The 23,161-nt window shown below is 48.5% G+C and overlaps 3 protein-coding genes across 3 annotated transcripts; 1 reads left to right on the top strand and 2 right to left on the bottom strand.

Annotated features, from left to right (window-relative positions):
- Window positions 1–1,256: 1,256 nt before the first annotated feature.
- Window positions 1,257–7,496, bottom strand: EMWEY_00002180 (MORN repeat-containing protein, putative; the record flags this gene model as incomplete). Its single annotated transcript, XM_013479367.1, has 12 exons — window positions 1,257–1,310; window positions 1,743–2,180; window positions 2,401–2,622; window positions 2,807–2,984; window positions 3,483–3,590; window positions 3,742–4,040; window positions 4,265–4,491; window positions 4,593–4,856; window positions 5,471–5,584; window positions 5,711–5,902; window positions 6,477–6,538; window positions 7,003–7,496. 12 exons carry the CDS (start codon window positions 7,494–7,496, stop codon window positions 1,257–1,259), a joined length of 2,652 nt encoding a protein of 883 aa, XP_013334821.1.
- Window positions 7,497–11,554: 4,058 nt separating this feature from the next.
- EMWEY_00002170 (Ribosome associated membrane domain-containing protein, putative) lies at window positions 11,555–12,114 on the top strand (the record flags this gene model as incomplete). The annotated part of the gene is made up of 2 exons (XM_013479366.1): window positions 11,555–11,560; window positions 11,911–12,114. 2 exons carry the CDS (start codon window positions 11,555–11,557, stop codon window positions 12,112–12,114), a joined length of 210 nt encoding a protein of 69 aa, XP_013334820.1.
- Window positions 12,115–12,612: 498 nt separating this feature from the next.
- On the bottom strand, window positions 12,613–15,992 carry EMWEY_00002160 (hypothetical protein, conserved; the record flags this gene model as incomplete). Its single annotated transcript, XM_013479365.1, has 10 exons — window positions 12,613–12,704; window positions 12,886–13,069; window positions 13,181–13,249; window positions 13,373–13,465; window positions 13,581–13,642; window positions 13,788–14,187; window positions 14,324–14,400; window positions 14,575–14,731; window positions 14,918–15,714; window positions 15,896–15,992. 10 exons carry the CDS (start codon window positions 15,990–15,992, stop codon window positions 12,613–12,615), a joined length of 2,028 nt encoding a protein of 675 aa, XP_013334819.1.
- Window positions 15,993–23,161: the final 7,169 nt, after the last annotated feature.

The raw sequence follows: 23,161 nt of genomic DNA, 5'->3' as shown, positions 1-23,161 counted from the left end.
TTCGAGGAACTGGCTGAAAATGCAGCTGAAGCATCAAGTCGGACTGAAATGCGGGTAAATTCTAGTGAATCAACGTGCAGTCGAGTAGGTGTCTCTGTCCCGAATCAAATTTAAACTGGGGTGACGTCTGGCATGTGGAATTCATGCAGCGGCGATATCGTTATTTCTTGGCTCACATTCGCACGACTCTCCGACTACCGACAAACCTCCGGTAAGCAGGCAAATGAGGGCACAACTCTGGTGTTATCTACGAAGTTGCGCGCAGTGCGGTTTTGCAGTAGCATTACGCTTTTCCAGTAACATAGCGCTTTTGTGGTCAATGCAGATGTGAAGAACTTGATATCCTGGCCAATCTTATGTACTACTTCCTTGACATCAATACGTTCCAAAAGTGGTGGGAAAATCGTTACAAAAGCGGCGCGAGTTCGGCGACCCAATTTTCACGTGGGAAAAGAGAAGTTGATCCCCTTGTGTCAGCCTTCGAGGATTATTAAGTTCGCCTTGTAGACCAGCAACTAGCTCACCACAGTCCACAGCGTGGCGTTTAGTGTGTCAGCGCTCCATGCAGCTCAAAGTGGAATGGGCGATCAGAAGGATGGTGCTGGTCCAAAAAGCTCACACGCCTCAGAGCTTGTGAATTGCATCTCGACCATGTTAGACGTGTGACTTGCAATCGGTCGTAGATAACGCATCACCTACGGGCCCCGGCACGCGACTACCGCGTAAGGAGGCCCAACCACATTCGGCTGCCTACTGCAGAGTACTGCATTCCCCTTTACTTCTGTCCTTCCCTTAGCACGCAGTGTCGAGGGCCCTAGTAATACAGTTCCCCGATATATTTTTGAAATTGCCGTCGCTCTGTATAGCGTTACTAGCGACGTCTTCACAATCGGTCCAGCTGCTCAACAGAGGCTGTGGACCTAACAAGTAGCTATCTCGACCACATCCTGCAAGCATCATACTACTACAGTTGTCAGCCGCCGTAATTCCGACGGCTCTCGGACTGTGGCAGTGTGCAAGAAGCAGTGTGCGCCGAGCCACGTGGCTGAAATAGCAGGCAGTTAGAGAGTGGGAACGTATCAAATGCCTCAAATACAAGCATAGGGACTCCCGCTGGCGGCTCTTCACATGCTTCCTCGTTTTCCACTGAGTCGGTTTCCGGCACTAGCTTCCCATAATAAAAGGTGCCCTCAATAGTGCAGCCACGAGTAGGGTCGAAGTGACGGCCTTCCCCGTGGGGATGCCCAAATCGCCATTTACCTGAATGTCTTGCGCCACTTCGCGTAATGCACTCCTACGGGAACAGGCACCTGGACATTGTGGAACAATGAAATTTTCATGTGCACTATGGTGATGTATATGGATAGTGAAGCCTCGAATGCTGCACAAGGGCCGTGATGAGCCCTACTTAACTGAAAGATGTCAAGCGTCGTCTGAACTCGAGGTAGTTGACCGGTCAGCCCGTAATTACATTGGTCAACTACCTCGAGTTCAGACGACGCCTGAAATCTTCTAGGTAAGTAGGGCTCATCACGGCCCTTGTGCAGCATTCGAGGCTTCACTATCCATATGTATCACCATAGTGCACATGAAAAGTGTCTGGTTGTGTCATGTTCCACATTGCATACATACTGTAAACTGTAATGGACGCTTTCCAGCTGAGTATACTGTATACTGCAAGCGTCGCAGTATACAATAGGCTTCGGTGTAGAGCGATGTCGGAGTAGATTTTGCCTCCTTACCCCGTTCCCATGACGCATGCCACATCTCCACTGTCCTTCGTACACTTCTCCGGTGTCCTTGCGCTTGCTTAGTCCCCAACCATGAGGTACAATCCTAGCCAGAGCTTCCGTCTGTCCCACGCTCTGGTCCTTGCCAGCTTCCCTGCCCGTAGTACTACAGACCGAGGGAAATTTTAGTTGGCCTAAATACTTGTCCCCAGTAGGGAATGTAACGCTCCACTCTGCGTCAGGGTCTGGCATATCATCTTGCCATTGCCCATCGACTATCACTGCCTCATGTTCACTCCCCCCGTTACTTACGCTTGTTCTCCCAACAACTCCCACTGGGATGGTCAACACACCAGCTCCGTGCCGCATGCCACTTCGCCACTGACCGTCATACAAACAAGAATCTCTGTAAAGCATGCTGCCACCACCTTCTGGCAACAGAGTCTCAGGCTGCAGGGAACGCAAGAATGAGTGCAGCTGATGAGAATGACAAGGCGGTGAAGACGCCTTCAGAGTGCGACTGTTTAAGAGTGGAAAGGTCAACAATATTTCGGCATATCGTAGTTTGGTGAAAGGATGGAGGGAAGAGGAAATGACGGCACCCTTAGCAGGCATCAACAACGAAAGGCGTACAACAGATCCAGTGGTGTTTTTAAAGAAGGTAACATACTGAAAGCTCTCCAGTGTAAGTTTTCCCATCGGCGTATACCGCGTTGACGACACCTGTTACTTTTCCTCCCTCGAAACTTCCCCTAATAACGACACCTTTCCGGCAGTCCCCGGAAGTGTTTATTCCTTCGTCACGCGAAAGTGACAGTTTACCTAGACCTTCAAAACGGCCCCGAGCAAACTCCCCTTCATACTCAAGTCCGTCGCGCTGTACATATCGGCCCTGGTCCTCACAGTATGCAGCATCCCATAATAAAGGTCCGAATTGTGTATATTCGTGGTTGAAACACCCATGTAGGAGCCATGAAGCAGTTGAGCAGCCACCAGGGTTCCTGTGAAATGCCTGACTACTGTTTGCCACGAATTGTTCGGTCACTCAAGCTCCGTATGCCAAGCAACCACCTCACCCGGCCGTGGTACTTGTTGTCAACAAAATTGCCCCAATATCGCTCTTTACGAGAGTACAGATGACCCTCCCCGCTCTTCTTGTTGTGCTGCCACTGCCCGACGTACAGGTACCCCATGGGCTCGTGGTCCAGCACCCCGTGGCCGTGTCGCTCATCGTTGACCCATGATCCATCATATCTGCCATTCAAGCAAGCCAAAAGTCCAAAGCACACAATCGCAGAGACAGGCACTGATACAATTGGCGAAATATGTAGGAACATTCCATCCGCAAAACCGTGAGGCACGATATTACCTCATTCCATCGGTAGAGCAGTAAACGCCATAGCCATGTCTCTGGGACGCCCAGAATTGGCCTTCGTAGCGATCTCCGTTGCTGTACAAATACTTTGCATAGCCACTGGTGGGCGGGGGATGCAAACTCCCATGCTTCGCCAAAGGAGATCCTTCGTTTGGCAGGTGGTGCTCATATAGCCATGCCTGCGGCTCATCATCGCAACTCGCCGTGCCTTGTGAACCTCTGGAGAGGTTCTATCTGTCCACTAGCAGTTGCATAAGACCAGTTGGTAAGCAACAGGAGCACGTTTAGCGAAGGCCGTAGCAGAGGGTTGAATCTGGGGATGGGGGCATCACATGTTTACTTGGAAGTTGTGAGTCTCTGACCATCCCTTCACCCACTCGACGCCAAACGCACGAAGGTTTTCACCGTCATCCGCAGTTGTGGAAGACAGGTGATGCAACAGCAGCTGTCTTGAGCGCTCGCGGCCAGCCGCAACTGCAGCCCTCCTACACAACACGAAAAAAGACTATCGAGAAACCCTAACGCACTTCTGGGAAGAGTGGAAGACTTCACAACACTCAGCTATGCTATGCTTGCACAGTTGCTCTTAGGTACGCCGCTAGTCCCTCGCCATAGAAACATATTGCCGGCGCGTACCTGCACAGCTGCTCAAGGTGTTGAGCAAATTCTGCACGTATCAAGTCGGCTTGCGCCTCCCAATTCAGATCAACGACAGAAGGAGGCCTCATGGCGTCGCTGCTGGTCCTACTTTCCTCCTGGAAACGGGCTATCCCAGGTAGGCCTCCCTGTCCTGAAGGCCATTCCACAGACACCACAGCAGGTATACTAATGACTGACGGAGCCACCACTTCAACGTGGAAAGCCCCAGGAGCACAAGGATACCTCGAGTTCCTGCCGACAGAGGAGGCAGCACCCGTGAGCGTCTGGCGCTCGGCCTGCCGCTCTCACACCCACGGAATACGGCCACTTAGCCACCCTCACTACCTGTAGAAGGGAAACAGCTGGTCAAAGCACCTTCAGGTCTGTTGCGGTGCTGCTACCGTTGTTGCAGTTGCCTCCTTGTAGCTGTGTCTACGCCGCCCGCGTTGCTCGTAAGGGCTGTGCCGCCTTCACGCCTTGTGGGGCCTAACTCCCGAGAATATGCGCTACTCTGACTCACTGACGTACTGTTATCATCATATCGTTTCCGCTCTTCTGTTTCCCGATGGCGTGAACCGCCCAGGGGGACAGTCTGCTTCCCCCTGCCTAGGCTGCGGCTGCTGTTGCTGTGGCGGCGGTTGTCCCTTGGAGATATTGCCGAGGCAGCCCTTCGTCTGTGCTGCTCCAAATCCGCAGCTAACGTAGCTGCTCCAGAAGCGTGAAACCCGTGCAGTTCTGAAGTTGTTCCTGGGAGGGCGGACACACGCCGAAGGAAATACGACATTCCTTGCTATATCAGAGCAAATTCTATGTTCTGCATTACATGATGGTCTCTGCAAATGACGTACCCTCTTCCTTTGACCTGAGGAAGTGAAGGCCGTGTGCTGCCGCGTGGCTGGCAAGTGAGGCAATCGTTTGCTGCAGCAGGTCTGTCGCATGTCTTGAGATGCTGGTGCTGCTTCCATAGCTAGGGCTCTGTTCTTCCGTGCCTATGCTCGAGAATGACGTTTCCTTGACAATGCGCCTTGCGAACTGCTGTTCCCAAACGGTCAAGCGCAGCAGCGCATCCAGAGACGTATTCTTCACCTCGACAGTCATCGCATCTATGTCCACTGAACAGCGAGAAAGCAAATCCCACACTTCTGAAATGTTGCTTGCCGTTCTCCGTGACCCTAACGGAGTTAATGACGCAAGCTGGGTACGCCGATAACTGACACTACAGAACAGACGAATCCTGTGTAAACTTGCCTACAATATCAGGCTTGGCCACTGGGTGAGTCAAGAGCGCGGGGTTGTTCGAGGAGATGAGGAACGCCCGCTTCTGCAGCAGCAGGTCGTCGACGAGCTCCAGAGGCAAGATAGGGAAGAACGCAGATCGCGCTTCAAACACTCTAAATGGAATCCCATGACGTTTCCACCGGTATTCGTGCTCGCCAAAGCCGTCGCTCGAAAAGCCACAGGCCAACCCCCCTGCGCAGACGGCGCCCAAAAAAGAAGGCACCAAGCATATCAGCGTTTTAAACTCCGCCTTTCCCCACCAGGACTACCAGCTTCATGTGATGCCCCCATTCCCCCATTCAACCCTCTGCTACAGCCTTCCCTAGACAATCCAAGGACGGAAGCATGCCATCACCCACTTTGGGGTTGCTTCCTCTGGCAATACGTAAAACGTGTACGGTAGTGTGGGTGGAAAAGGAGTGACTCTTTGGGAGGTAATACACAGTACCAGGGAGCAGGGAGATGAACGAGAGGACAGCTGTGGATGCCCGTGACGCGTCGCTCGAATAAAACAGAATCTTCTTCTCGAGCAGCAGAGCCTTCACAAGAACCAGGAGTTGCCCTGAGTCCCGGCAATGCGCCACAATAAGAAGCCAGCTGTTCCAGTATTATAGAATGCAAGTTGGCAAGGTGTACTATTTCCAAGTCTCAAGCTGTTGCGAAAAGCTGGTTGGCACGGCCATCGTACCTGGAGTGACAGCCATAATGAAGGGTGGCAAGCCGGCCTCAAGGTTGAAAGTAATTTCCGTGTATCTCATGAGGTGAAAGTTGACGGTGTTGAGCTGATCGTACAGTTGAACGAGCACCTTAGTAGGCAATGCTGATGGCGAGAAGCGTCCCGGTGAACCCGATGCAGCTCCTTCCATGAGTTCGAAGAAAGCTGCGGTGACGGGCAGTAGACGAAACAGCAGAAGGCCCCAAAACGGGACACGGGCCACCAAGCAGACGGCGCACATCCCCACGGCATCATCGTGTGCAGATGGATCCCACTACACGCATATTTGCACACACATGCCCATATAAGCTCTTCCCGTCTCGTCCTGCCTCCACAGAACCAAGCGCTACAGCATAGCACGGGGCATTCTGGCCGCCAGTGCGTCTGACGCTATGCGGCTGACTTTATCCCGCAGAAGCAACGCTTCCTAAGGCGCTCGGACTGCGCATGTCCCATCAACCAATCTCACGCAGGAGGGATCAGGGCCATTTGTGCTGGTCTTCCTACCAAGCGCTCGTTTTGCACGGAATAGCAGGAAACGCCGAAGGCGTAACTGTTGTTCTTCGCTACCGGCAAGGTGAAGAATATATGTGATGAGTGCCGCTGGTCACTAGCGCCATCGCCTTCCCATGAGCGCGACTCTGGCCCTGCTGGGGTCACTGGGATGTGCCCCCTCGTTGGAATCACCTCCGGGAGAGCAAATTTTTCCACCCACTGCAGCAAAGCGGTCTCACCGGACCCGCCATTACACGAAACTTCCCCCGACCGCCCGGCCTCAGATTGCCCTCTCCACAAGGAACGCTACAAACGCACCGGAAGTGTGTCACAACAATCCGGACGCAGTCCACACACGCAGTTGAGACATGCCGTCTCCCAGACCTGTACGTGCCTCTTATGTTTCGTGACCCAAAACCCGCGTTCGGGAAAAACTCCCATCTGACTCCTAACCGCGATTCCCTCGAGAAATTATTGTTGTTCGCACATGCATGAAATATGGGAAGTCAGCGTGAACAAGACAGAACGGGGGAGGGTGATAGGAAAGCACAACGTTACCTCCGAGCAGCGGGAAAGGTCGAGTGACTGGAGAGGCATGCATTCGCAGTTTCCTCGCTGATGATGAAACAGTACTTCTGGCCTCCGCAGCGCTGATTGCACCACTACAAAGATGCTGAGGAAAACACGCATCAAGTCCTGCTAAAAGCACCATCCTCCGTACACTCATCCAAAGCATCAAACTCAAAGGGGTAAGCAGGGACATGCCGTACCCAACAATGGGTGGTCCATCTACCTCAGGTCTGTAGACCGAAGTGTTGCCGTCGACTGCCGAAGTGCGGTGCACAGCGCTGATTCTGCTGCTGCTGTTACTGCTGTCGCTACCTCTTTCTGCGACACGGCCTGCTTGTTCATGTCCTCCACCTGTGCTGCACAGGCTAGGCGTGCCGCGACCGCTGCTGCCTACACCGCAGTGGTACGATTCTAAAAACCGCCTGGTGCCCTCCTGTGAATGGAGGACTCCTGCCGCAGGCGAAGAACCAAATTCAAAAGGATGAGCAGGAGAAACAGGAGGGACGGTAACACACGAAAGCGTTTCTGGTGCATCTGTACCCGTAGTCCCTTCTCTACTCGAAGAGGCGCCCTCTGTAGGTGAGACGTTAGCGGCAATAGCCCCCAGCCTCCGAGTCCCTTCAGCCAGGAGATCTTCTTCCGCTTCCGATTCATCCTCTCCCCCAATTGCGAAAACAGAGTCTGCTGGAAGCATAGACGAAACTTTGCTTGTCTACCAGATAAACCACCAGTGAACGCACCCTCTTTGCGTTTGTGTACATACAGAAAGGAACGCGGTGCAGTATGGGGCGTGCTACGTGCTGCTGCGATTGGTGGTCATCGTGTACATGCCTTTAGCTACTCAAATCAGCCTGTTGCAACGGCGTTTCCTCTCCAACCCTTTAGTGGCAGAAGACATCCACGCGAATCAGGGTGCGCGCCAAAAAACAGCCTGACAGGAGGGATATCCACAAACCGCCAACGTCTCCAGCTTTCTTCATGTAAGCAGGTACTTGGATGTTCGGGGGCTCGCAGATTTTTGTGCTTCTAGGCGGTCCTCTTACTGTCAATGCTGCCAGGTATTACGATGTTTGTGGTTTTCAGAAAGGCACCCGGAGTTTAGCTTTAAATGCGCACACAGAGCTACCTAGCTCTAGGAATCAACAGTTCTGGAGGGTTAACATCCAAGGCAAATCCCATGGAATGCAGAAGAAGCCTTAGCATGCGGTGATTTGCCTAATGAGAAGAGGATATGTCCACGCAACAACCTCAATGTGCTGGCAGCACCCACGCCACACCCACCGGCTGTCTTGCTGGACGTCCCCAGCAGTATCGTCTGTAAATAGGGATATCGTGACAGAGAATGGAATTCGAAGGGGTAAATTCAAAGTTGAAGTGCCAGTGGAAGGAAAAAAACTATATGGGAGGAGAATGTGAGCGAAACGGTGGTAAGCCGCAGGCAAGGCAACCTGGTCCGCACCATGGTCAGTCTAGAACTGAATTTGGAAGGCGACAGAATGCAAATGAACAAGAAAAGTACAGAAGGCTTGGGCTAAACGGGTTTTATTAGAAGCTGGGTGTGACTCTGCTATTGAGAAGGTACAGATAGTCGTGGCTCAAAGTGGATGAGACTGCGTGCATCGCGCGGGTGCGTTCATTGAGTAGAAGCTCAGTTCAACCTGTCTTACTAATTCCCAGATTCCCACAGAGTTGCTCGATGTATTTTTTTGGGTGCAGGGTGCCTGCCGTTAGTGGCAAATCTTTGTAACAAAGCGTCTATGGATGCCTTCGACGTTCACCAGTTGTGAGGATAGACTGTGATCAGGAGGCTTTTGCTCTCCTTTACCAGTTGCTCGTACTTCCTATCTAGCCTTCATATGTACTATGTACATGAGAAACTATATTTTGGGGTTGGTTTTTGTATGCCTTTAAAGCGGTGGCAATTCCCGCCTGCACGTTTCCAGGAGCAGCTTCAGGGACTTCGCACGAGAATATTCCATTTCAAATTCTTCAGCTTGTTCTTCACACCTTGTTTGCACTGACCATGTCTCTAAAGAATCGTATGTCTCCCCTTCGTCTGCTAGAATTGCTTCTTGCATTCAGTATTGAGCAGGGACTGTGCCCTTACGTGCTGGTGTGATCGATGCCTTCCACGCCAGTTGCCGCCGATTGAAATTTACGAGGTTCTTCTTGATTATTATCGTACTGAGCAGCCACACAGGAAGAAGAACTTCAGTGATCCCCTGTGGGAGTCGTACAAGGCCATGACGACAAGCGTGCGCTGGAACGCGAGGCCAGAATCTTATCCGAGGACTATTGTGAGATGTAGTGGAACCAACATGCTATAAATGAGAATTCATTAAAAGCATCGGATCCCTTTCCCCAGTCTCCAGGGGTTCCATGACCACTGGCTCAAGCGCCTGGAGCTGCGGTAGAGGAGGCAGTCTATCATGAATTGCAACGCACCGTGCTTCAACTTAAGGCGAAGAATAGCGCAAGTTACAAACACAAAGAAGCCTTCTTGGCTGTATCTGCAAACAGTGTGAACACTTGTTGAGAACTTCTGTTTGCGTGCCGTTTTCATACAAGGGCTGGGTACGGATTCATGTGGCTGCTTCGGGCGGGCACGGACTCTGCTACAGGCGTGCCCTTCTATGTAGACTGATGCCCCAAACGTTTTGGACTGGCATGGAAGTGGCATGGCCTATACTGTCAGCAGAGCAAAGGAGCGAATATGAACGTTTAAAGGAATCATCCATACAGCTTAATACCGAGGGCAGCCTGCTCCATACCAGTGCGGACGTTGTTAATGCAGCATAAGGTGTCCGCAGTCGGCACATGGAAACTCACGGCTCAGTAGTTTGCAGCCGTTGTGTTGCTGTTGGGAAACTCAAGGAACAAGCACTTAATAAATAATTTGGCCACTCCATTGGATGCCGCTGAGCCTGAAGTGAGCATATTTTTTTCGTGTGCCCACAGCCACGCAAGTGCTACCACAGCTTGTATTTAATGGGGCAAACACTATGGAGGGCCTTTTTGTCTCCTTTTTGCGGATCCCTTCTGGAGTCAATAGCAACGCAGGCATCAGGTTGTGGAAGTGTTCCTCTGCTGTTAGAAGACATACAACGGAGTTTTCCGATGCTGAGGGGAGCTTCCTAGACCGATACAAGAACCAGGTTGTCTGTTGCGTTGAAAATGGCATGGCCCGCACATGCATGTTTGTGCACCTTCTGCAACTCGTTTTAGCGAAGCGACGCTGGAATGTAAAATCGGAAGGGCCTACGCTCCGCCTGGTACCACAAGCGTTCAATGCCAATGCTGTTGTGCTTGATTCGTTATTCGATCTTAACTTTTGTTTGCGTTCGTTCTACTTTTATAGTAAAGTTAAGGTCGAATGTGGGACTACGAGGACCTAACGAACAGTTCTAGTATACAATGAACGGCCGATAAGGCATCAGGAGAGCTACGAAGCAATCATAGTGGTGTTGTGTTAGGCGTAGTAGACGCCTACGGCGTCTTAATGGGCCAGCAGCGCCACCAAATAACTCCTCTATTTCTGAAGCGCTGAAAAATCTTCGTAAAGTGTGTGGGGGATTGACGATCGATTCGCACAGCGAAACTTGCCACGTAATTAGTGTGGACACCTCTTTGGTCCTCATCAGACGGCGAATACTTCCTCCTAGCGCAGCTGATGCTTCTCCTCTATTTCCATGCAGCAGGGTTGGTAGAAAGTGATTGTTAGGCGAGGGAGCGTCACCCCTATCGGTGCATCACCGTTTGATCCTACTAGAGGTCAAGTTACTTGGCCGAACCGGAGAGACTTCGCACAGCTTCTTGCTAGTCAATGTTCTACGCCTGGCTGTGCATGCGCTGTTGCCACGTGTTATTGTGTTATCAGGCTTTAGCCAAGAACCGTCGTTGGGACAATACAGTAGAAATGCTTGGGATGGGAGTTCGCAAACAGCACATCACCCCCCTTCTGCTTTTCCTAAGCCTTCTGTGGCCTGCAGCTCCTACATGCATATACTATTTATACAGATACATGCCTATATATTCTGCAGGATAGGCTTCAGAGCAACTTCACACCCAGGCGTACCCAGTTCCCCCCATATTGCATGCATTTTCGTTGTTGGTGGCAAGTTAACGCTTAATTTGTCCCTAGTAAACAGCTTTTGCTCAAGTAGGACTATAGGCACAGATTCAATAAATACATGCTACAGACATCGGGCTGATCGAACGACCATGCAAACTCGTGCTGCATCACTGCCCACAGGTAATGACAAGCAGTTGAATCTGATGAATGACCGGGCAAAGCAGCAGAATTTGTGTTCCAGGTCTGTATATTATCATCAACTAGAATAGAACCGACACCCGAATTTACCCCCCCCTTGTTCAAAAAACCTTGCTTGAGGAGCACGCTTGTGCGTGGAGGGTTTAACATGCGATGACATATATTCGGCTTATTCATATGAGCAAATACGTAGAGCCTTTTGGTGACCATAGTGCGAAAATTGGACGTCAGCTCTTCTGGACCTCTCCGTGGCCGTGGCTGTGCGCTCCGTCGCGCGCCGCTCTCGTCGGGTCTTTCTCTGTCAGTTGCCGAGACTTGCTGTTGCCCTTGCATCATCGACGTATTGATGAGACTCATTAAAGCGGTAGAATAGGAGTTTTTTTTTGTTACCTTTGCAAAATAGGGTGCCTTGCAACAGGAAGCATCGGCATCGTTTACATCATTTTCAGAAGGGTTTCAGGCAGTTCGTGCCTATCAGCAAAATGGCGGTGAGCGCCCAGGAAGATTGAGGCAGCGAATACCCAATAAGCTAAATATCTCTCAGTAGACCTTGAAATGCTTCTCCTAGCCAGTTCTACTGGAGCATGCGCGGTCGGGGCAACGCACACCGTCGTCTTACGCCTCGGCAGCGCCTTTGCTGGCTTGCTACGGGAGCAGTCCTCTTGTCTTTGCAATGTATTTCTTGTTGTATTACAATTTGCCAAATGTGTCTTTTTGCTACTAGGTTTAGGCCGTTCTGGATGCCCAGTTCATCTTCAGTTGGGTGGGTTGGCTAGGGCAGTGTATTTTGTTTCGGAAGAAGCCTTTTCCTTTTGGTCTGATGCATGCGTTGTTGCAGGGCTTAAACAGAAAATACTCGAAGAAAATTGAAGCATTTGATCGGAACATCACAAAGAGAGGGCAGGTCTCCGAAAGCAAACAAAAAAGGGGAAAGGGCTACCCTGTTGGCCCCATTGTCTTGGGCCTCTTCCTATTCGTAGTCGTGGGGTCTGCAATCATACAAATCATCAGCTCCGCTCAAAGGGGCGCCCCTCTACCGTAGTGGCATGTGTCTAGGTGCTCAGCTTCACGGTATCAGTCTGGCGATCCCTTTTTCTTCGCCAGACGTATGCCGTACCACTGATTGCGTACCGTGAAAGAACGCGCAGTGAGGGCTGATTTCGCATTTGCTGGTGCGAGCCAGGCTGTGCATAGTCGCAAAGTTTTTCAAAGTTGGTAGTCAAAAAACTTTCGATTAGATACAGACTGGACGGTCTCGGTTTTCGGCTGAGCTTTCCTGCAGCCGCTACCAAGCCCTAAATAGGTTTGAAGGTGTAGTTTTTGAGGGTGAAAAGGAGCAAGCTGCTGCTACTCTTGGGGATCCGCGCTACTTGGGCAGCGGGGCCTCCTCCAGAGAGCAAATGCTGAAAATATTCCCCAGTGCCATGTGAGGAAATGATTCTGTTTGTGCACATACATGAAGCAGCATTAGATACTAAAGCCAACGCTCCGCCCATGGGCGAGGCAAGCATGCTTGCATACATGCCTTTGTAAGTGCCGTTTATATATGGAATTGGTTCGTCTGTGCATTTAGAAGAAGCTCGCGGAGGCATGCGGGGGCGTGCACTTTTGTCAGGGGGTTCTCGTCAACAACTGAGCAGATTATTCACACAACAGAGTACAGGGGTGCAGAGCATGGTGTTGTTCACTGAATGCATGGCCTCCCTGATGTGTGCTGGAATGTGCTGCGAACCCAACTGGGGAATGAGAGTAGCTGCGGGTGCAGGCACCCCCGTGTGGTGCTTTTCACCTAATGGTAGTGTTCCCTCCGTACCAGGTGGCTGTACAGATTCAACTAAAAAGCAGTACATAAATGTGTCGGCGACGATGTCCCAAACCGAGAAGGAGTGCATGGCAATCATAAAGCTTGTGGCGGCCGTGAAGATAGACACGCAGAGCGGAGCTGCCACGAAGGACGATGAAGTAATTGCTGAATATTTCTCCGCAGCAGTTAGCGTCTAACGCGGACACACACAGAATCAGGTTCCCTTTACATTATGAGAGCCCAGTAATATGTTCATTTCGATGGGTACCTACGTTTTAAGCTCCCTTATTGTTAGCGAACTTACGGAGTATATCATGATCCCAATCAGAAGAGAAATGAACAGGGAGCCGATTGCAGACGCAATTGCTACGACCTGAGCATACGCCCATAGAGGACAACAGGCGCATACGCGGACGTGCAGACAGCTCATAGCATTATGCACTTATTGTCAAACACTTATGCAGGGGGCAGCACATGATATCGGCACTTCACTCACCCCATGCAAATATGTCGCAGGCGACCTTGCTTGATTCAGACGGGTGTGGGACTTGTCCATAGCTGGGAAGAAAGGCTTGGAGGATATAGACATCTAATGAACAAAATAGCAACCCGCCACAACCACCAGTACATGCACTCCACTCGTACAGCCTGAACGTGCAAGTATGTACAGTCTGGGGATAGCCTTTGGCACAATAGTTACTTACCTCGATGTACCCTGAAGAGGTGAACCTATCAACGACAAATGCCAGCGGGCTTATAATATTCCCTAGATTCGCAGATACATTCCAGAAAAATGCGGAGCAAGAAACTATCCAATGCCTCTCGTGATGGAGTACAAATCTCTAGTAGAAGGCGTGCGCGTGCAGCAAGGAGCGTTAATTGTGCATGCACTGAGAGGCAATAACGCTCACGAAAACTGTCCCTCAAGCTTTGAACAACGGGTGAATCTTCAGTTGAGGCCAAGTGCTTGGTCGCTGCCCACGCGAATAGCAGCCGGATGGGTCGCGTTACCCCCATCACAAGGCCGCCGACTGCGAAACTTCCCAAGTGGTGAATAGAACCAAGTCCTATTGCCACGAGGGGAGGAAACCATCCCGCGTCTCTCTCATCTGCTCCTTCTGGAGGTGAGAAGTACCACACCGTCGCCGTGTACGAAATTACGAAGTGTGCGAATGCCATCAGGGCCTCTACCAACCAAAACAGAGCCAGCCACCAAAGTGCTCCGAAAAATATAAACCGAACGTCCCACACAAACTCCCGGTGCAATGGAAGGATCCCAATGTCGCCGTTTTGCTCCAAACCCATTGGAATCTGCGACGGACACAACAGCGGGGTCCGTGCGGTCAGAAGTTGAAATAGGGAACATTTCTGGATCATACTGGAACTGTTTCGAGGTGTTCTGAGCACACTAAGACTGGCGGCAACGTAAAAACACTCAGCTTCTCACCTCCGTCCCTCCGACTTTCCCAGCAGACGCCATATAGACGTAAGACCAAAGCCACAGCCCAACCCAGACAATGGTGGCTGAAGGCCACACGACACAAATATGAGAACTCAACTGGTGGAGTAGGGGAAGTAACTGAAGCAAACTGAAGAGCAGGGGTTTGGGGAGTCATGCGATGTGCCTGCTTATCAAAACACTTCGTACGGTGCGTGCGTTCTGCAGGCAAATGGGAAGCCACTCAACAAAGGGTTTACCCGCGGAAAAGAACAGAGGGGTAAGGAACACCTGCTGCATATCTCCTAGAGCCTGCGATGTGCACTCCATCACGCGAAGAGCAGTCCCAACAGAACGACGAGCCACGACCAGAGCCGCCAGAAGGAAGCAGCCAATGGCCAGAAGCGCAAATCCCACCTGAAATCAAGTCAAGGGAAGGGGAGTAAATATGAAATGTGTAGTAGACAAACGCAGCAACAGCGCGGGAATAAGGAGGGGTGAGCAAATGAGGTACAGCTGTATGCATTTAAATTTAATGCAGAGATGACAGAACGATTGAGATGGCCAGTAAGGAAGACACAATGAAGGGACAAGACTACTTACAAACATGGCTAATGTGTAGTCAAGAGAGAAGAAGTTGCCTTTGTCTTGGTCGAGTACACCGGAGAAACCGCTTCTTATAAGAACTCCCCCTGCCAGGAAAGCCAAGCCGATGCTCCCGGCAGCTGCAGAGCCGAACAGGAGTCCTGGAGAGAGTCGCATGGAAGCGGAGAAAATGATGGAAACAAAAACCGCCAAGAATAAGTACCCAAAGACACAGCCCCAGGAGTTGACGAAGGAACCAATGGCGAACTGCATCTGACGGAATGTGTTGTTCAGCGCTGGAACGAGCTGCGAGCGCAGCGAAGGATCGAGAGGAATGCAGTATGCGTCTGCCATGAGGGTAGCGGCGTATGCAGGAGAAAGCAGCAGATATTCTGCTGTAATGGCAGAAGTTCTAGCGGAATCGATGCTGGTCTCTCTTATTGGAGTTGGTATCGTAAGGCCGTTCTCCACGTCCTCCTCAGTGGGGCACTTGGCCACGCACCGCGCATCGCTTATCATGATGGAGGCAAAGGACTCGCGAGGGTCGAGTGGATAGTACAAATACGGCAGGTCGCGGACCTCAGGGTCTACCCCGCATGTCTTCCCTTGGTAGTTCATCCCTTTGTACAACCGCGCCGGACTCCCCTCCGTGAATGCCAACATCACGAAAAAGGAGCAGAAAAGCATAAATACAGAAAAGGCCACAAGCCAGTTTTGGTCCGTTACGCGACGTTTCGGCTCATTTTCAGGGTTCGTCACCGTTCCCGTTGAAGCATTGCCAGGTCCACCGTACGTTGTGTCCTGCACGACAGTGGCTGGAGAGGATACAAGAGCGCCCAGACACTCTAGGTTAAATGCATTTGCCACAACAAACAGTGCACTGAAGCTACCAGAAGGATCTGAAGGGACTCTGTCTCAGTATGCTCGGGGGAATCAAATTGCGCATAAGTGCAGTGAGTGCTACACATGCGTACGAACCTGGGAGTTGCGACGGACCATCATGTGGGTGGAAGGATCCCGCAACTGGGTATCCCTGAGGCCCCATCCCGAAGGGTGAAGAGGAGTAATCATCCGGCGACCCAGATGTTTGCATTTTTCAGCTGCAGATACACGGAAGGCGACGGACAACTCCCTACTCAAATGATGCAACCGGCTCCACTCACCCTTCATCCCAGAGCCCCTGGTCAGACAACCGAGAGAATCGGTGGGTTCTTTGTAAGGCCAAAGACCTCTAAAAGATCCTAATGAAAGAGGGAAATGGAAAGAGCTACGGCATATGTCCGAAGCAGAAGGAGCCAAGCAGGACAGCCAGTGCGACCCTGTTACCACTCCGCCTTGGTTGACTATACAACTAGTCAAGTATATACATGCCCTTAGAAAATATCTATGGATATAATTTATCAGTTTAGAGTCGACAAACTCGATCTGCTGTTGCACTTGGCGTTCGGCTCGAGGGCCCCCCCCTGCTGTCCCCTGAAATGTGCTGTCAGCCTTCCCCCAAGTTACCTGTGGTTCCTTCCTATTGCAAATACGTAACGAAGGACAGCAGGGCACCAGCTTCACAAGACTGCGGAGTTGACGCCGTCCTGTGCAATCCAGCAAAAGTCGTCGACGGTGGCTGTCGGCCGCGCCTTCCAACGTGCGGCGCCCTCGAGCAGCCGAGGGGAAATTTTGTCAGAAATGTCTACTAAACCGCTGCATAAAGATCCCGATTTTAAACAAGAAAAATCGACAGGGCTTCGTTCCACTCCACGGAGAGCCCGAAGCTTCCTTTGCTGCCAAGGAGGACTGGTCGCCTCACGGCCGCTAGCCCACGCACAGCTGTCAACAACTGACTGAGGTAGACGTGAAAACCGTCGACACGCTGTAGAATAAAAAGGAACTTGACGAATATTTTAGGGACCTTTTAGCATTATGTTCCCTAATTGTAACACATCACGCTATATTTCCACCTGTGCTGCTTTATGGTCCTGTCAACGCCCAGCGACCGCACGCGTGCTGCGAAGAGGTTAACAGCGCTGCTGCATAGCTCGGAGGTGTTACCTCCATCAGTTTTTAATATTTGTGTTCATTTTTAGGGTACCTTAGACATCATGAGCTTTGCCAGGATTCCCCTCGGGACGCCTGCAGTCGGCGGCACCGCCGACGTCCAGGATCGTGGCTCGCCGTGTTGCTATGAAGTCTTATTTCTGAAGGTTCTACACTCCACACTAGACACAGGCAGGCTCTGTGTACAATGAATAAGAGCGACAACTTTTTCTGGTTCTTCTGCTTCACTGGAGCCCTCGGCCGGGTGGCTAGAGCTGTTCGTAAGCAATTGCATTGCAGGACCTACCATCGGGAACTAGATCTCCAAACCATTTGGTTTAATTCTTACGCTTTGACAGTTTTAAAGTTGATGAAGTTTGAGAGCCTATGTCAACATGTGCATGCAGGTAGATATAGGGAACCGTCAATGTAAAACGGAGAATTACGACTGTACCAAACTCACTTCGCAGGGATAGAAGTTCCAAAGCAGCAGCCAATATCTCGTCCTATCTCCATAGATCTTGAGCACAGCTGTCTACTTGGCTAAATTCGGACAGGAGGAACCGTGCTATGAGCTACAACAAGCCGTACTGGAACTCACGCAACGCGTCACAAGTTGCAGTAAACGGTGTGGCACCCATAGTACACATGCAAACATACCACAATGTTCTTTCCCTTTTTGCAAAAATGCCACTAAAACGTCTGTGTGCAATTACTAGGGTCGAAATAGGCCAACTGTACTGGCTTAGACAGGGAGGAACCATCATTGACACGGCATGTTCCGTTAGCGTCCCCATCCTTCCGGCCCTTTGGTCGCTCCGCCAACAGTAAAACCCCTCGTATACTTGGTTTCCCAACGAGGCTTTGCCGCCCCGAGGGAAAGTAAAGGGGCCTGGAGAGGGTGTAGAACATTTGAGACCGAAGGAAAAGAAAAATGCAAAACGAAGCGTAGAAGGCCAGCAGCATCTGCCGGCGCTGCGTATTCTTGTTATATTTTCTATCGCATATAATTGTGCATCAAGCCTGTGCTGTTGGAAACGCACTGGAATTATAAGGCCCAGTGTCCTCCGTATCGCTCTGGGAAGCCGCTTCTCAATGCGAGCATCCCAACGCAAGCGTATATGTTGTAAGCCGCCTCCGAATGGTAACACCGACAATTATATGAGGGGGCTGATATGGAGAGATCATCAGAGGAGCAAAACCATAAAAGGTAAAATCCGTGAGTGTTTCTGGTTGCTGCATCGTGCAAGACTTAGGAAAAGCGTTAATCTTAACGGAAAGAGCAAGGGTGCGACTGCACGTACATGAAAAGACGTTATCCCTTCTCCACACGTGACAGAACAAGTAGACATAGCCAAACTGTATTATGCCCTCTTCATGAGAATTTTAATGACGGCCCCTGCAGAGTAGTGGAGGATACGTACAGTACATCGAATAGGCACCAATCAGAGACCCATTCTGCATTTCGGTCTCGTTCCCATTAGAAGTAATCTTCTCATTGTATGTGATCACTGCTCGTCATTACACTTGTGCCCAACATCTCGGTGTCTTCCAGTTGCTCCCCGGTATTGAGGTTTCCCACAGTCGTGTTATGGTTGTCCCTGAGTTGTGTCATTGACTCGCGGCAGAAGGCTCTGCCGAACTTGTCTAATAGTCAGGTCTGGAAGATCTACTTCTTTGCCTTTGCATCACTACTAACAAAAAAAAAGATTGCAAAACGCCTGCTGTCGCTGGGCTCAACCAGGGGACGGAGAGGCACGTTTTCAGAGTCTGTGCACAACAACAGAAACTTCTACCAGTCTTTGAGTAAACGCGCGGATTGGGGACTTAATGGAATGTATATGACGACTTATGACAGAGGAAAGAAAGGAAGGAAATATCTCTTTGCCCCTGTCCCGGTGATGGGTCAGTGCCTGATTCGCAGTGCCCGCTTCACAGCCGAGCATGCTTTACTTAAATACCTAAATTCTCAACAGAGTTGGCCATAAGAATCCTTACTGGATACCATTATCGTGCCTACACGTCTAATCACGAAAATGCGAATGGCAACTGCATTTCTTCTTGTGCATGTTGGCGACAAAAATAAAGATCTATAGAGGCAAGAAACATATATATACTGCCGCATTTTTGCAGTGACCGTCTTTTCCGTATCTGGATAGCCAACAAGAGCGTAAGCAAGACATGCTTCATGACTTGTATCCAGCTGGATAGGAAGTAAGAATTGAGCTTAATTCAACTCAACGAGCTCCTACTGTCTAATCTCCTTCCCATAAGAGGGCAGACGGTGGTCTTCGTCAATTTTCCAAGTATCCAAAAGAATATTATCAGCCTTTTTCTGCTCTTGCCCAATGGAGACTGAGCAGAGTGTTGGATACATTCAGAATAGTTTTTTGTACGTATGTATATTTTTAAGTACATTCGTTACTCCTCACGGCTGTGCAGTGAGGTGAGGTGAGGTTCGTTGCTCGTACCTACACTCGCCGACCTATCCGGTGCTACCTGGTGTGACATGAAGCGAAGATCGTACCCGAAGACTATTGTGAGCTGCAGAGGAGCCAACATGCTAAGAATGAGTTTCGTAGAAACATCGGGTCCCCTTTCCCAGCCTCCACGGGTTCCTTGACTATTGGCTTAAGCGCCTGCAGCTGCAGGAGAGGAGGCTGTTTACACATGAGTTGCCACGAGCCTTACTTCAACTCATGATGAAGAATAGCGCCATATACACCTACAAAAAGGGTCTTTTTTTGACTTTTTACAGTACCTGTTCATAAAGTTGCTGAGATGTTTTCCTACTGTACAGCTTCTATGCTACTGCTAAGTAAGGGTCCATGCGACTAATGCACACAAGCTTCCCTACATCGGTGATTCTATGCATGCAGAATCGCCACTCCCTTCAGCCTTCGTGTTGAGGGCACCTAGAGACTGGAGATGATGGCGTATACTACAGGGGGAACGTTTTACCTCTACTGTTTATCTAGAACACCTGGTAACAGTGTGCTGCTACGGTCATGTACACTTCATTGGATAACCGCACCCTTGGAGCACACACTAAATACTACTCCCACTGGAAGGCAGCCCCAGCTGCAAGCATACGTAAAATACTTGCGCACTAGGGTGTATACAACACAGACAGCACCACGTAGTATACGCTAAGCATCTGCTCTATCGCGCATGTACGCGCAAACTCCGGACAGTTAATGCTATGAGTAACACAATGCCAACCATCATAGAGCTAGGGAAGTCGTGATGCGTCAGCAGTGTAACGAAGGATGTGAATACCTTAAAGAATATTGAAAAGGTAGGCAACAAGGAGATATGCGCACTACGGCTGCACTTTTCTTACGCGTGTGCGCTTGCATTAGTAATCGTTACCCACTGAGGGAAGCAGTTAGGTGTCTAGACAGTGACGTTGACCTCTTTGTGTGTGTTATTTGTATTTTGAATTAAAAACGTGCATTAGGGTATATGGAGAAGCCTTAGCTTGTAGATTGAACAAAGATACATATAAAGACGACGGGTGTGGGGGAGTCCGAGGTCCCAGGGTGTTGGGGTGTATGCACAAATAATGTTTGTTGTTGTTCTTGATTTAATTGAATTATTTAAGATATTTAAATATTAAATGGTAAGAAAAAAAAAGTGTACAAAAAATATACGTGCAAGGAAGCTTAACAGCAGCACAGCACCAACAGAAGCTGCAGCAGCACAACAGGAGCCCCCACTGAAAGCCCGATTGCTGCTGCTTGTTTGCTGTTTGTGCTTAACGTTGTTTTATTGTTTAAAGTATTTTAAGGTTACTTTATTTCTTTAGGGTTTTTTTTTTGCCGAATAGGCGTAGTTGGAGGCGCCCCGTCGTGGCTTTCCTTCATAGAGCACAACGGGCTGGGCTGCCTGTGACTACGTGTGTGTTATTTTCCCTTCTTTCTTTTCTTACCGTATATATTCACTTATTCTTATTAATTCATCACCATGGCGGTCTTAGGTATTGATTTAGGTACACAGAATAGTGTACTTGCCACCATTAATAGGGGCGCCGTCTCTGTTATACGCACCGAACTTGCAGATCGTCTTACTCCCTCTCTTGTCCTCTTCTCTCAAGGACACCGATTAATGGGCGATCATGCAGCCCCATTGGTACGTGCATGCAGCCCTTAACATCAGCCCCCACTAATCTTATACACAGACACCTCTTTATTCCTTCCTGTCTCTCTGTCCCTACTACATTCAGAAGCAGCAGAAGCAGCAGCAACAACAACAGAAGCAGCAGCAGCAACAGCAGCAGCAGCGGGAGCAGCACCGACAGCACCATAAACAGCACTCGTGAAGCAGGAAAACAGCAAGATGATGCCTGCACATTTCTGTGACTGTTAGCTACCAATTAGTTCCTTATGTATATGTTGCTCTATTTCTTCTTTTTCCCTTTATGTGTATGGCAAGGAAGGATTAACAATAATATTATCTTCTTCTTCTTATAAATACATTCTCTTTATTTGAATTTACGGTGTATCTTTGTCGTGTACTACCTACTTAGGGTTTAGGGTTAGGGTTTAGGGTTTAGGGTTTAGTGGTAACACACGATTGTTATAGAGGAGGAGTATTTAGGGGTAAATAAGCACTTATTGTACGTCATTTTTTCTCATTTTTTCTATTTTTATTCATTTAATTATAATAAATAATATAATAATAATTATTTTCTTCTTTTTTTCTTATTAATTAGGTAAGAAGTCAAGCAAAATCGTGCTGCAGAGGGTTCAAGAATCTATTAGGAGAAATGTACGCGGACTCCCCTCTAGTTGAACGCGAAAAAAAATTCCAATTGGCAGAAATTGCGGAGGCGGAGGGGGGAGTAGCTGGCTATAAAGTACGTCCTTTTTTTATTTTATTTTATTCTATTTATTTATTTATTTATTTATATTTATTTATTTGTTTATTAGTTATTTATTTTATTTAGCTGTTTATTACTGTGTTTATATCTTTTTCTTCCTTTTTATTCGTTCTTGTTTCCTCTTTTTCCTCTTTTGTTCTTATCTTGTTCTTAACTCCCTTTCTTTTCTTCCTTATTCCCCCATCTTTCCTATTTATACAATTAATTACCTACTATTGTTGTTATTGTTGTTGTTGCTTTTGCTGTTGCTGTTGCTGTTGTTGCTGCAGGTACGTATAGGGGAGAAGGAGGAGGTAGTGAGTGCTGTACGTATATGTGCAGCATTTTTAACAAAATTACGTCATATAGCAGAAACAAATACACAAAGAAAAGTAGGGGAAGTTGTTATTTCTTGTCCTTCTTGGTTTAGACAACAAAATAGACAAGCGCTCCTTGATGCTGCAGAGATTGCAGGACTTAATTGTCTAAGAGTTATTAGCGATATGACTGCAAGTAAGTATAATTTAATTAAATTAATTAATTAAATTAATTAATTAATTAATTTATTTATTTATTTTATTTTATTGTGTTGTATTGTGCATGCTTCTTCTTTTGGTGTGTTTGTTGTTTATGCGTTTGTTTGTTTTGCTGCTGTTTTTCTTCTGCTTTGCATGCATGCATGCATACTTGTATTTGTTGCTCTTTTTATGTTTGCTTGTTTGTTTATTTATTTTAATTCTTTTTATTTATTTAATTATTCCTTTTCTTTCTTTTAGTCTTATTGGTCAGTTATTTATTTGCATCTCTGCATGTATTCATCCATGCATGCATATTCGTATGTTTATTGTTCGCGTACTTTTTCTTTCTCCCTTTCCCCTTATTTTAGCACATTAACGATTTATAAATAAATAAATAAATAAATAAATAAATAAATAAGTATAATTAATTAATTAATTAATTAATATATTTATTTATATTTATGTATGTGTTTCCTGTTGCAGCTGCATTAGACTATGGTTTATACCGTCGTAATGATTTTACAGAGAAAGCAACATATGTAGTATTTATATCTATAGGACATTCATGTACATCTTGTTGTATTTGTTCATTTAATTCATTAGGTTGTGAATTATTAGCAGAAATATCTAATTATTCATTAGGAGGAAGAGATATTGATCTACTTATTTCTGAACATTTTGCAAAAATACACCAAAAACAATACGGAGAAAATCCTCTTGAACATATTAAGGCTAGACTTAAGTAAGTTATTTATTTATTTATTTATTTATTTAGTTTATTTTATTTATTTATTTATTCTTTTTATTCTTCTTTTTATTCTTGTTGTTATTCTTTTTTTTTTCTGCTTTTTTTCT

Source organism: Eimeria maxima, genomic scaffold (genome assembly GCF_000499605.1).
Source record: "Eimeria maxima Weybridge genomic scaffold, Emw_scaff11, whole genome shotgun sequence".
NCBI lineage: Eukaryota > Apicomplexa > Conoidasida > Eucoccidiorida > Eimeriidae > Eimeria > Eimeria maxima.
This window is presented reverse-complemented; position numbering and strand designations above follow the sequence as displayed.